The sequence below is a fragment of the Dipodomys ordii genome, unplaced genomic scaffold, assembly GCF_000151885.1.
Source record: "Dipodomys ordii isolate 6190 unplaced genomic scaffold, Dord_2.0 Scaffold19, whole genome shotgun sequence".
Taxonomy (NCBI): domain Eukaryota; kingdom Metazoa; phylum Chordata; class Mammalia; order Rodentia; family Heteromyidae; genus Dipodomys; species Dipodomys ordii.
The window spans coordinates 7,279,855-7,294,462 of NW_012267235.1; the positions used below are offsets into that span (position 1 = coordinate 7,279,855).

The window sequence follows — 14,608 nt, forward strand, 5'->3', positions numbered from 1 at the left end:
CTCCCCCCTCCCCCCTCCTCCCTCCTCCTCCTCCCTCCTCTTCCTCTTTCCCTAGACTCACTCCTGCCTCAGCAAAGCCTTGATGACTGGTCATTCAGATCCAAAGTTGTAGTGGGAGGTCACCATGGTAACAGAGGAAGCCCAGATGCTATACAAGAGCCACAAAAACAGCAGAGCAGATTTCTTTGAGACTACTACACTGCCTCTTACCTTTCTTAGAGGGTTTCCTTGGAGTAATAAAAAAAACATAGTAGAGGTAAACAGAAATGCTGTTATGATGGAGAGATGGTGGAATGCCTGAACTCTTCTTTAAAATGTTCTTTTCTATGACTTTCAGGTGATCATCAGTATAAGCATCCGATTTTAAGCAGTGCTACCCAGACCCCTACACACGGTGAGAGATGATTGAGAGCACTCTGTATACCATCCTCATTCCAAGTGGCTCAATCCTAACTACAGATGCCTCTCAGGGCATCAGTGATCGCCCCTTGAAATCATTGTGCCCTCGGTGTTTCTGTCTCTAACATCAGAATGGTTTTCTGTCATGAAAGAGAAGCTCGTCCCTTTCTCATAAAAAGAAAACTCATTTATATTTGTTATTTATATTTCTTCTTGCAGTCATAAATTCCATATGTGCACGACAAGAAGATAGATGCTTTCCTTTGCCTAGAGCTACTTGTGGTATCATTTACAAATGATGAGAGACTGGGTTAAACTATCTTGATCTTCCCAAAACTAATTAAGATTTGAGAAAATTCCAAACTAATCTGAGCCTCTTTGGCAAGAGAAGAGGATACAAGTTGTACACCAAAGCAGTGTTAGCATAGCACTAAAAGGTTGTAAAATCATGTTTCTCTCTTGAGTTCTAATGCCTTCCCACCAGATGACAATATAAAACTTGTAACTACAAATAAACCTATTTGGGATACCTGCTCAAAACTTAGTTGAGTCAGGTGCCTGTGACTCACACCTATCATTCTAGCTACTCAGGAACATGAGATCTACGAATCAGGGTTAAAAGCCAGCCCAAGCAGGAAACTCCATGCGAGTCTTATCTCCAATCAACTACCAAAAACTCTAGATGTGAAACTATAGGTCAACTGGTAGAGTACTAACCTTCATCAAAGAAGCTCAGGCACAGCACTCAGGCTCTGAGTTCAAACTCTAGTTCAAACACACACACACACACACACATCAGTTGACCATAAGGTAGCCATGTACAATGTGAGCTATCAGTTATTCTTGTCTCTTTTTTAGTCATAGATTTTTATTATCTTTAAGTAGTTGTACAAAGGGGTTTTAATTTAACATGCCAGCTTAAGAGTACAATGCATTTTGATCAATGTCACCCCTTCCATTGCTCCCCCTACCTCGTGCCTCTTTGCTTTGAAAGAGCAAGAATCTGATGAGCAATAGTCTCAAAGATAAATTTGATAGTCCACCTGAAAGAGAGACCTACCACTCTCCTGTCAGTGTATGCCATATCTCAGCATTGAGGAACATGCTGATTAAGTGAAGGAGTGGGATAATTCAATGTGCTTGGGACTCACTGGAAACATGTGATAAGAACAGTAAAATAGGGGCTGGGAATGTAGCTTAGTAATAGAGTGCTTGTCCAGCATGCATGAAGCCCTGGGTTTGATTCCTCAGTACCACATAAACAGAAAGAGCCAAAAGTGTTGCTGTGGCTCAATTGGTAGGATACTAGCATTGAGCAAAAAAAGCTCAGAGACAGTGCCCAGGCCCTGAGTTTAAGCCCCAGGACGGGCAAAAAAAAAAGAAAAAGCTCAGAGAAGTGTCCAGGCCCTGAGTTCAAGCCCCACAACCAACAAAAAAAAGCAAAAAGCTGAACTAGAGGTATAGTTCAAGTGGTAGGGCTGCTAGTTGTGAAGGGAAAAGCCAAGGGAAAGTATAAGGTGAAGAGTTCTAGCCATAGTACCAGCATATAAAAAACAAAGAAGCCGGGGTCTGGGAAGGTGGCTCAGTGGTAGAGTGCTTGCCTTGCATGCATGAGGCCCTGAGTTCAATTCCTCAGCACCACATAGGCAGAAAAAAAAGCCAGAAGTGGTGCTGTGGCTCAAGTGGTAGAGTGCTAGCCTTGAGCTGAAGAGCTGAGGGACAGCACCCAGGCCCAGAGTTCAGGCCCATGACCGGACCCCAAAAAAAGAAGCCAACTGGGTGCTTGTAACTCATGCCTATAATTCTAGTTACTCTGAAGACTGAGAAATCTGAGATTTACAGTTCAAAGTTCACCTGGACAGGAAAGTCCATGAGCCTTTTATCACCAGGTAACCACGAAAACAAAACAAAACAAAAAAACCCAAGCATATATCAAATGTTTCAGGATGTAGAACAATTTGAAAAGAAAGTGGAGCTATCAGTTAAAAGAAAAAGAAGTTGATACCAATGTTGATGCTGATGGTGAAAACAGAAAGGAAGATTGAGATATGAAATAGTTTAAAGAAATAATTGGTATCTTTGTCCAGAGAGAGCCAATGATGAGAAGATAAAGGTGAGCCAAGGTTGGTTAGAAGGATGGAGGTGGTGATGAACAGGTCATTTTAATGAATCAAAACAATACCCAGTGTATATAGAGGGCGGAGTTGTCAGTGGAGAGTTTATAACTGGACTCCTTATATGTGATATAACTGTAGGAAATACAAGAAAAATGCAGAATTACAGTCTAAAGGGAAGTTAAAGCTAAAGATTTCTGATGAGCTTTGGGGTCAGTAATACACTTGGGAAGTGAGGCTAATCTGTGGAGGGTAGAGACAGAGGATCTGGGGGATTCCAAAGGTAAAGAAATAATAGGGAGCGCTCCCATCTGCTCGGTAGCATTCTGGAAAGAACCACCAAGCTGAGTTTTCTCTGTAAGTGCCAACACAAAAAGAGACAAATTGATCAAGATGCATTGTACCCACAGACTCTCATGTTAAATTGAAACACCTTCGTACAACTACTTCATTTTAAAAACATTAAAAGGAAACAAAAAAAGGAAGGGCCATCCTCTTTCTTTTCCTGTCTTCTGTCTTCCAGACAGTGCAAGGAAATGTGAGTAGGCAGGGCCCAGCGCCTTGAGAAGTTCATGATGCAGTAGAACCAGAGCTTTGTCTACACTCCATTTTTGGATGTTACCCTTTCCCAAGGAACTGGCAGCACAACTCTTAATAGAGGAGGGGACTTAGGTATAGTTGATTAGCCAAGGAACATTAACTGGACCCTTTGGGGGCCATGCAATATGAAAGAAGCCAAGTTGTCTTGCCAAGGAGATTATAATCTTTGGAGATCAACAAAATCAACTCAAGACAAATTCTTAGAGATCCATGAGAACTGGCTAGAAGAATGAGAGCCAGAAGAGCACATATAGTTGGCTGAAAAGAGGTGACAGGATCACCAATAAGATCTTTAAATAAGGGGAATATATGATAGAGGAAGGGTAAGGGAGGACATTTCAACAGAAAGGAGAATATGAGCAAGAGGCTGGGACAATTGTGGGGAGGGAAGGAATGGAAGTCAAAGCTAGCCTCACTGAGAGCCACATGTATGTCAACAGCACCCAGCAATTCAGCATGTGGAAGAAGGTGAGCGTTACAATGCCTTCATTGGAAGTAAGATGCCAAGGGGCAAATGGAAGTTTGTTCTCCAACATAATGAGAAGTGAAGAAACAAGAGCTAAGGGATTGGTGGCTATTAACCAAGTCGAGGGAGCAGCACTCCACTTCCTGGCATCTGTCCTGATCCATGCCAGGGAGGCTCTTTCCGTACAGCATGTTCTGATCTCTCTGGGATGCAGAGCATCCCCCACCCCCTCACATATGTACTGAGTTGGCATGAACACTAGTTTACTGGCTGAGAGCCCCTGGCTCCATCCCCAAAGTTGGGGGTGACAATGCAGGCAGGCAGGGATAGAGAAGCCAAGAGTTTCCAGTACTTTGGGGCAGCCCTTGGATAAGACCTAAGAATGGCTTCACTGTCTCCCAGGATCCACAGAATTCTTGCATGCTAAAATTCAGCACTCTTTGCAAAAGAGTGTGGGGGGAAAAAAAATCAGTCTTCCTGCACATCTGTCCCAAGTTAGTCTGGCTTTCTCTGGCCTTGAAATATCCCAGGCATAGAGGACAGACTGATGTGTAGTCAGACTCTCAAGCTCCAAATGACCTCACTTCTGGGAACAGTACCAGTATCTCCCAGGCAACCACCTGTTGACTGCATCTTGTGACTCTTCCTCTTCCTGTCCGATAAGCATGAGTGCTTGCTTGTACGCCTTCCCTGGAGTTCTGATCCTCTCAGAGTTCCACACTCGTGGCTGCTCCCTCATGTAGGCATGTACTTCTTCTCTCCTCTCCTATGTTAATCCTAATCTGGCCTAAAAGCCCAGATCACCCTGTATGCACCCCATTAGCCATCCACCTCCTTTCCCTTCCACCTTGTCCTTCACTACTTCCTTTAGTTTCTTCCCAGGCATGACACTGAACCACACTCCTGTTTCTGCTAAGTTTGGAATCTCAAGGCTCTGTCTCAGGGAAAGTGGAAGAAAAGAGGAGTGTGACATGCACTTTTACCAAGATTCTTTCCTCTAAGGCTTAGAAATGTTGGTAGGGGTGGGGGTAGTTCTAAGAAAGGGATTAAAATAAATAACCATAGGAATGGGGCTCCTGAATTCTGGTGAGGCCCAGGGTAGAAGCAGCTGTCACAGAGGTAAATCATACGTGGATGAAGCATGGGGAGCTGAGTATTAGATATTATTCCTCTATCGTAACTGCAGCTCCTTCAAATACAGATTTGCCTAGATCTACTAGGAAAGGGAAAGAACTTTCACACAGAAGTAGATGACTTTATAATGTTCCTCAGTTGTATCAGGTTTACATGTCCCTTAGGCAACCCAGGGATATGTCTGCTGTCATTTCTTAGAGCTGAGTCTTCCATTCAAGTAATGGTTATCTGCCAGGAGGTGGGGATGGAGGGGCGGTCAGAGGCAGCTACGACAGCATCTGCCCCTACTTGAAGTTGATTACTGGAACTGAGCCTGAGGGAAACGAAGTCACAGAATCTCCTGTGTCCTGGCATAAAGGACCAGGAAAGGAGGAGGGAGGGGGGCCTCTAATCAGAGATAAGACAGAAAGCACAAAGTGAGAATTTGGGTCATCTCCTCTTGCCTGCCTTTATCTTTACTTCAAGTTTTACCTTTCCTTTTTCTTGCAGAGAAACCACGGATGAACAACATCCTGACATCGGCTACAGAGCCCTACGATCTCTCCTTCTCCCGCTCATTCCAGAACTTGGCCCACTTGCCCCCATCATATGAGTCTGCAGTAAAGACTAACCCAAGCAAGTACTCATCTCTGAAGAGGCTGAGTAAGTCCAGTTCTCCTGGTATTGAGTTTGGGCTTTCCAAGGCATCCTCTAAGCAGAGGATGGGATGAGCCTTCACCTGAGGCCATCTGTGGAATTCTAGCACAAAGAGAGAACCATATTTTGAAGAAGAGACTAGAAAAGCCCTTTGGTTTTATTCTTTAGGGCCCAATTCCATCTTAGGGCTCAGCAGGCAGGGTATACCCATCAGTGATTTCTGTTTCCCAGGACCTATGTCAAAAGCAGGCAACATTCTCATACCTGGCAGAGGCCTTGTGGACTACCTATAAGAGATCACATTGCTCAAATTTAGAGCAATGCAGGTTTGCAAGTGTCCTGATTTAAGTATAAGAACCATAAGTGCAGGTGATGGGAGAAGGTGTCAGAGTGTCTAAATCTGAAGTACCTTCGTAGGTACTTCAAGTTGGCTGTGTTGCGAGCATAAGCAGATAATCTGCAGACTGATGTCAGGGATGCCCATGCACTGACTTCCTGTGCATTGGGCAGTTACTCCAGAGAAGGTGTTACTCTGTTCCTAAGCTACCAGCTTAGCCTTTGCACAAGGGCCTCTTACTTGGGCCTCCTTATTCTATGATGGAAGCTGATTTCTGCAGCCCAGCTCAGGTGTGTTAGTAAGACTGGGAATCATCCTCTAGATATGATGGGGACTAGAGGATCACAGGCTTGGCCTTGCCATCAACTCTACCATGAGCTCACAAGGGATGCCCAGAAAGTGCCTTAACCCTGGTCTATTCAAGGTAGTCTTTGGGCCCACCCTGGTTCTGTAAGTACCAATCTGCACACGTCATAAGGTCCAGAGATTGATTTGCACGTGGCCTATCTGAGCCTCCCTATCTTCCTCTGTAAACTACATTATCCTTGGGTGCGCAGCAAGAGGGCTTATGGGCTCTTCTGTCACTCACTGCCTCCTCTGTGTCTGTGTCTCCCCTGCAGCTGACAAGGAGGCTGATGAGTATTACATGAGGCGGAGGCACCTGCCAGACCTGGCTGCCCGGGGCACGCTCCCCCTCAATGTCATTCAGATGTCACAGCAGAAGCCACTGCCCCGGGAGCGACCCCGCCGGCCCATCCGGGCCATGTCCCAGGACAGAGTCCTGTCTCCAGAACGGGGTCTGCCGGATGAGTTTGGCATGCCCTATGACCGCATCCTGTCCGACGAGCAGCTGCTCTCCACGGAGCGCCTGCACTCTCAGGACCCGCTGCTGTCCCCTGAGCGGACGGCCTTCCCCGAGCAATCGCTGTCGCGGGCCATCTCACACACGGACGTCTTTGTGTCCACGCCAGTGCTGGACCGCTACCGCATGACCAAGATGCACTCCCATCCCAGTGCCTCCAATAACTCCTATGCCACCCTGGGCCAGAGCCAGACGGCGGCCAAGCGCCACGCCTTTGCCTCGCGCAGACATAACACGGTAGAGCAGCTGCACTACATCCCGGGTCACCATACCTGCTACACAGCCAGCAAGACCGAAGTGACCGTGTGACTCGCCAGGCAGGGCTGGGCCACACTGGACAGGGTGGCGTGGGGCCAGAGAGGGCATCAGGAGCAGAGTTTCCAGCCTTGCTCCTCTCCATGACCAGGTCCCCTTGGTGGGAGCTGGGTGGGGGGAGGTTGATTTGGTCCAGAAAGCCATACTCCGGGGCAGTCACAGCTCCCACCGCCTGACCCAACATAGGAGGCCCTGGATCTGGAGAGATTTTTCTCTTTCTCTTCCAGTAGAGTTCACAGGAAGTGAAGAGAAGGACAAGGCCCTAGTGTCTTCCCACTCACAATCTGGACCCTTCAGTCCCATGGTTCCCCCTCCACCTCCCTCCCTCTCTCTCTCTCTCTCTCTCTCTCTCTCCCCCCCCTCCCCAGACTCAGTTGCAGGTTCTGTCAGCCAAAAGACCTTCCAATGACCCTGATCTGAAGTTGCCTGGGTTTGAATGGCCAGCCGGCATGGTCAGTAGGGCTGACCCAACAGGCTCCTCGGTCTCATTCATTTAACCTAGAACTGCATCACACACACAAAAAATCTTCTAGTGCCTAAAAACTGCCTGCTCGCTCTCAGCCAGAGAGCTGCTGTGTCAATAAGCACAATAACGATTCTCTTTTGCCTGCTGAAACTCTGACCCCCCCTCCCCCCCAGTAGCTCTTCCTTTGCTGACCCCCCCCCCCCAGAGCCTTAATGCGGCTCTGTATCCCTTCAACCTCTGGACAGGGAGGATTCCCTTCCTTTAGTTGCCTGTCCCATTCCAGCTGGCTGCCCTGATCCCTGTCCTAAGAGGGGTTGGCTCCCCTGCATCTAGCTGCTTTACTATCAAAGCTCTCTGGGGCTTTAGCTCTTAACCTCCAGAGAAGTGTAAGTGATGTGTTGCAGGGACTTGAGGGGTAGCCTCCAGCTACCTGATTGTCTCCTCTTTTCCTCCGGGCCTTTAGGTCTGAACGATGACCGCCACTCAGGCCTGCCTTCTCCACCCCTGCTCTGCTCCCAGATGACACCTATGGTTTTAGTTAGAGAAAGCCAGGTGGGGAGGGTCACTGTGATGCCCAGTACCTCAGGGGCTCACCATTCCCATTTTTCTAGGACTCTGCCTGCCCTCCCTCTCCCCACCCCATGCACCTCAGGCAGGACAGAGGCAGAGGCTTTTAGACAATGCTTAGCCAGAAAAACAAAAAAACAAAAAAAGGAAGACCTCTGAGAGGTCATTGTGTTTCATCCTTTTCACTTCTCTCTGCCCAGTCCACCAGCCCTTTCTCTGTTTAGAACTCACTCTCACTTTCCATCTCTCCTTTCCCACTTCCTGTCTCTGCTCCCCACCCTTGTAGCTCCTGTAAACTCTCCTGGATGTTCTTTCCTCAGATCAGTGGATGGAAGAGACCAAGACCCATTGGCAGATGTAAATAGATAAATTGTACTTCAGACTACTAATCTGGGGGATTGCTGGACAAATCCACAATGTAGAACTTCCTCACTACAGAGAGAACTTGGGCATTGGGTAGATGCAAGCCCACTGTCAGCTTTGTAAGCTCATTTTAGCTCCTTGTGTGACAGGGTGTGACCACTTATGGGACAGAGAAACATTCAATTCCCCAATACCACACACACAGAAAGAGAAGGAACTTTTCCCTTTTCAGGGCCAGGGCACCTCCCTGGGCTGAAGCTGGGCAGGGGGAAATCAGCTTAAATGGCTAGTGATGGTGTGATAGTAAACACAGAACTAACTGCTGCCAGAATCCAGCCACCAGTAGGATTGTACATTCCCTTAGTTCTATATTAAAGGTCCTTTAATGGGAGGAATGGGGAAAACTTCTCAGTCTCTGCCCTGGGAATGTTTAATCCAACCAAGTCTACAAGCCACAAGAAATCGATGAGTTGCTTCTCCTATAGATTTCAGGCACACCATAGCTCTTTTCTCTTCCTGGGTTTGTTTTCCAATGGGATCAGGAATACACAGCATGAATCAGGAGGGGATAGAGGTTCAGAACTTCCCCACTGGGGAGATGTCTCTACAGCTGTGAGACTGGAAGGTCAGAGTCAATCCACTCTGCTTTTGTCCCCTCAAGCACATAAACCTTCTTATGGGCTGGTCCCCACAGGTTTATGAGCATTTGTTCCAGAAGCTGAAGCTAAGAAGGCTAGAAAAGAAGAAACTAGTCTAAATAAAGCAGGGAATCACTCTAAGAAGCATGGGTGTGTCTCACAACTGGTCCCCTAAGCCGGTTTTCTAGGTTAACTAGATAACCCTTAGGCAGTTCCTGTGAGGATCTTGTGCTAATTGGGAGGGGAAAAGGTAGGATGTGAAAGAGTGGGAACTCTATTCCATAAATGTCTATCAACATACACACTAAGCCAGTAATCTCGTCTCATCCCTTGGAAGCATCTTTTATACACCAAGTACTCCCCTTAAGTCTTCCCCAATCCTTTAGCTGAAAGGGCATGTCTCTCTGTCTGTCTGTCTGTCTCAGGGCTTATTTGATAGATTGATTCTAAAACATTTCTCATCCAGCTCTTACCACTATTTGCTAAAAAAAAAAAAAACAATCCCCCCCAACAAAACAAACAAACAAAAAACCTTGAGTGTCAGTTGGATTAGAAAATTCTACTAAAAGACTTATTTATTTTCAAGGTTTTCTTTCCTTCCATCCCTTGGATCTAGAAGAGAGATATGGAAAGCAGGGAAAAAGAAAGAGAAAGAAATAGGTCTATAAACTTCTGCAATACAAACTCCCATTTCAAAATCCAGAAAGCATATGTCTTAACAAGGATGTAGAAGTACAGTAGTATCTCTTTAATTGCTGCTCTGCATTATCATCCCGATTTCAGTTGCCCATGGTCAACCATGGTCTAAAAAATACTAATATTTGTCTTGGCTCTTTCAAAAGAGCATCCATACTCACATAATCTTCTATTACAGTATGTCATTATAGCTGTCCTGTTTATTACTTATTACTACTAATCTCTTCCCTTGCTTAATTTATAAATTAAGCTTTATCAAAGATATATATATATACATATATATATGAATAATAGTATATCTAGGGTTCAGTGCTATCCACAATTTCAGGCATCTACTGGGGGAGGGTCTTAGCACATATCCCTTGGCAATAAGTGGGGAAACTAGTGTATACCATGAATTCAGTTTTTTCACTGCTGTTTATGAATGAGCAAAGCCACACTGCCAGATAAATCCAAGTGAGAGGTTCTGGGGCTAGAACCCTCAATTCCATCCAAAGCCAAGTGGTGTCTTCTGCCACATATACAAGAAGGGCCATCCCTTCCTCATCACAAAACCCTCCTGCCCTTAGCAAAGGAAGCCAAAAGCCCAAGATTTCCCTCTGATTGCCTTCTATTTCCTGCATGTCTCCATTATTCTGCTAGGATCAGTCTAGGTTCTGTAGAGGTCTCTCCTGCTCTGAATCTCCTCATGAAGATCTTAATATATTCTTCATTCTCCCATCTTTCCTTCTTACTTGCTCCAATGAATTCCTGGTGTAATGTGTCATGAGTCACCAAGGATTGCTAAGAGTTTCTAAATCTCCCCCCTCAGGACTCCCCAGTGTCTTAGGCAATGCGTCTGCCCTTTGGTAAGTTCCAACATTTCCCCCAGCTGAAATTTCCCCTCTTCTCTTACCACACTCACTTCTGTCTTGACCTCCATCTTTGTGTGAGTTCCCTCTTTCCTTCCTTACATCTTTTTCTACATCCTTGACTTCCTTCTCCTGGCCCTGCCATAGACTCTAGTTTTAAGAATTAGAGATCTTTATGAATCGATGGAAGAATCAGACATTCTTCAGGTCCTGTGTTTATTTCAGTAGCTACTCCTCTGTTTCCTACATCTGTGAGATCATGCCCAAGACCCTGGGACCTAGCCTCCCTCCACCCTGATCTTTGGGAAGGAAGGAGTAGAGCTGCCAGTTCAGATATGGGATGGCCAAAAGATCAGCTTTGGCTCCTGCCGCTGCAAGAAGTTCCTGACCCAGCCTGCTAGTAACCCACAGGCTCCTGCTTTGGCCAAAGATTCTTCCTCTCCAGGACTTGAGGCTACTGCTCCCACCCACTCCCCCTTCCTGCTAGGGTACATCATAGCTCTCATGTTGTCCCTAAAGGTTTGAGGGCCTCATAACTTGCCAAGCATAGAGGAATATCCTTCCCAACATCCCTACTACCAAATGTAATCCATTTCCTTTGGAGATACCTTGGCTGGCACAGTTTTCCTGCCGTGATTCCTTCCATAAACAACTGTGAACTTGATTCAAGGCTATGTTTAGAAGAGCTGCCCATCACTTGGACCCTAAAAGCTACTTGAAGAGTTGACATATTACCTCCCACTGTTTCTCCCTGTCATCCATTCTGCATCTGGGAAACTTCGTTCTGGAGTTATTTTCAAGGAAGCTTCTTGTGTTTTAACAACGTAGTCTTCAGAGCTCAAATGTTATGTTTTTTTTAACAAATGCACCATTTTAATGGTAGATTCAGTCTTCTTAGCTCTATATTTGATGTTGGAAGGAGACATATTGAGGAAGAACAAGAAGAAAAGGAAAATCAAAGCACAAGACGAAGGCACTGGAGATCCAGCTTCCAGAGCTGTTGTCTCCATCCTGCTGTGTTTCCAAGGACAAGTCATGTTCCCACTCAGTGCCTCAGTTTTCCCATCTATAAACTGAGGGGCTTTGATAGATGGGCCCTGAAGTTTCATCCAGTGGTTACATATTAGCGCTTTCATTTCCCATCCGTAATACTTTCCTTCACTGAATTCTTCCCCATCTCACCTGAGCTGTACCCATCCCACTAGCCAGATACCCTAGACAGCCACCAGACTCCTCACTGGAGCTGGATAGTCCCGATGGGTTCAGTTACCCACAGGTGTTCACATATCTGAAAGATAAGAGCCTGACCATTCAACAGGTCACCAACTATGTGTCACAGAGGCCTCTCGAACAGACACACACAGCTAGGTGTCTGTGTCACAGGGAAATTCAGAGTTACAGTTTTCATTTTTCATGATGTTCCTTGTAGCTGGAGGGAGGCAGTTCGACGTTCCAAGAAGGGATGGACTGGAGTAGAAAGATTTGCTCACAACAGTTGGGCATAGAGTTTGTTTTGGACAACAGCTGGGAAACACATTCCAAGTCCCAGACAAATATGCTTAGCAAAGGCTCTCTGTGGCAAATGTTATATTATCCCACTCCAGAATGTACATCCTGAAGACCAGGTCTGGACACTGAGGCTCCATCCCAATTGGAGAGGACAAGGCAGCACTAACTGGGTGGCTGGGAGTGGGTACTCCCCCAACCCCCAGTATCTTTATAGTCCTTCTTTGTGATGCTACCATCCTCCCTGTGAAGGCTCGTGAGCAAGAATGAAGATTCCAAGTTGGCATCACCCAACTCATATTGTAAATCAGCAAAAACATTAACCTTCCATCACGCAGAAAAACAAAAACAAAAACAAAAAAAATGATGTTGTGTGTTTTGTTAATACCTCCCGGCTGAGGGAGGAGACCTGGCTCCACTTAGCCACCCACCCTGAAGTGACCCTTGAATGACACTCCATGGGAGGACCCATTCATTTGCTTTGTAGTGGCAAATCTTCCTCTAGTTCTATAACTCAACTAGACATTTTGTAGTAAAGAATTCTTGAAATTCTCTAATAAAAAGCAATTCTTACTGTAATATTTTTAGTTTGGGAACACAATTTCCTAAAGGGGTGATTAATGAACATTTTTATGCATTAGCCCAGTTTATGGATTCCATGTTTATTATATGGTAGTATTATGAAAGTACCTTTCTATCCAACTCTTTGCAGAGAGGTTCCTCATCATTCATACGTAAGCTTCATGATAAGCACTGCCCATTACTGCTTCTGTACAAATCTCATTGTTCTACTTACCTGTCAAAGCACATTCTATACGTACTGTAAAACAGGTTATTACTTTAGTAAGATTTAGTCTTAAGGATTTTTTCCACTTTTGTCAGTAACAGGTATTTATGGATTAAAAAAATAATAAAAGTTGTTTCAACATAACTCGTGTCTCTTAAAGTAGCCATGTGCTTACTTTAACCTCATCAAAGCTAAAAGACATTATAATGCAAGGAAAGATGTAGATTATAGAAACTGGGGATGAAAGCAGGTTTGGCTATAAGCATTCACTGTTGTAGGTGATAAGAGTACTTTAACACTGACTTCTAGTCATGCTTACACAACTATGTAAATTCAGTACAATTGCCAAAGTGTATACAATCAATGCATGCGTATTAAGATGTACTGATTAAACTGTAACTGTGCTTTTAAAAAATGGAAATCAAAAGAGATATAGAAAAGTAAGCCAAAGACAAGTGATGAAAGACAAGGTATACGAATCAAAACAAAATTAGAAGTCCCAACATAAAATACTCCAGCATCATTGTGCTCAGACATTAGGCCTTGGTTCAGTAGAGTTAGTTCCTACACTTACCATAGAAGATTTTAATTGAAATGGTCCTATTGAGAGTCCTGACTAGAGAATCAAGTTGCACCAGAAAGTTGCTTTCAATTCAGAGTTTTCTTGAGGACTTTGCTTTTCTGGTCACAACTTTATATTATGTTCACTTTTGCTGTTCAGAGTATCTGTCAATTACCTGAGTGGAGATGAAGTTTATGCAAACAAAACATTGCCAAATAGAATAGTTGGGTACATCCCTACAAGCAGTACCTCCCTACTTCTTACAACCCAGTCAGACATACTTTCTATCCAACTCTCTGAATTCTTCATAATAAAATCATGTTCATTAGAGGCATTGTACTTATAATTACAGATCCTTTTAATCTCTTAGATGGGGGTCATTTATTCTCTAGGACCAAGTTTCAAACCTGTTTGTTGTTCTTATACATTACAGCACATAACCACAGAAAATGGGAATATATGACCTCATTACAACAATCACCATTGCAGTCTTGTTGCTTCTTTGTCTTAGTGTCTCTAACACAAAACAAGTTGGAGCAAGTACACACACATGTGCATACAAACACACACACATGCACAGAAAAGTCTCATCAATCTGTATTCATTATTGAGAGGAAACTCAAAGGGAAACAAAATTATAAATTAGAGGATATTCTTAGAAAAGTACAATTTAATTACAACACTTGCACATACATATAATAGCTAGAGACTCTCAGGTGACTTCCCTTACTGAATAGGTAAGAACAAAATGTATTCACAAATAAAATGGTCAAGTACTATGGGCCAAAGAGTTCCACATATATTTTACAAGGTATTTATAAAGCACTTTGGAACATACCTTTCTTTAGTTTATTTTTTGTCTGTTTTGTTGTTGAGTAAAACCCTGGTTTTGCCATGCAGCCCAAGCTGGTCTGAAATTAACTATAGAGATAAGCTGTCCTCAAACTCACAATCCTCCTTCTCAGCCTCCCAAGTGCTATACATGTGCAACCACATCTCAAATAGACTAAATATCCTTCCTTAAATATCATTAACTAAAAATGTAGTAAACATTTTCCTCTTTGATTCTCAAAAGCAAACCTCATTTGCCCTCAAATTCAAATTGTTGAGATGTAAATAAATGAGATTATAGCATCAATAACAAGCCAGAGACTAAGAAAATACAGGTTAAAGCATTGGGATTCCAGGAATGCTGGTAACTGTTTACCTGCAGTGTCCCTTTGGACATTAATGCTACTTCTCTTCTCTGGTTAAGCACGAAAAGGAAGCTCAGAAATTCTAGAAAGGAATAAGAAAATGTTTCTTCAAA

At 44.4% G+C, this 14,608-nt stretch overlaps 1 protein-coding gene across 1 annotated transcript in view; it reads left to right on the forward strand.

Annotated features, from left to right (window-relative positions):
• The window catches only part of Shisa6 (shisa family member 6), a 286,434-nt gene extending 279,577 nt beyond the window's left edge, over positions 1-6,857 (forward strand). The window contains exons 5-6 of the mRNA XM_013013104.1: positions 5,203-5,355; positions 6,307-6,857. Of these exons, the coding sequence (XP_012868558.1) occupies positions 5,203-5,355; positions 6,307-6,857 (704 nt within the window). The remainder of the gene's footprint in view (positions 1-5,202; positions 5,356-6,306) is intronic.
• Positions 6,858-14,608: the final 7,751 nt, after the last annotated feature.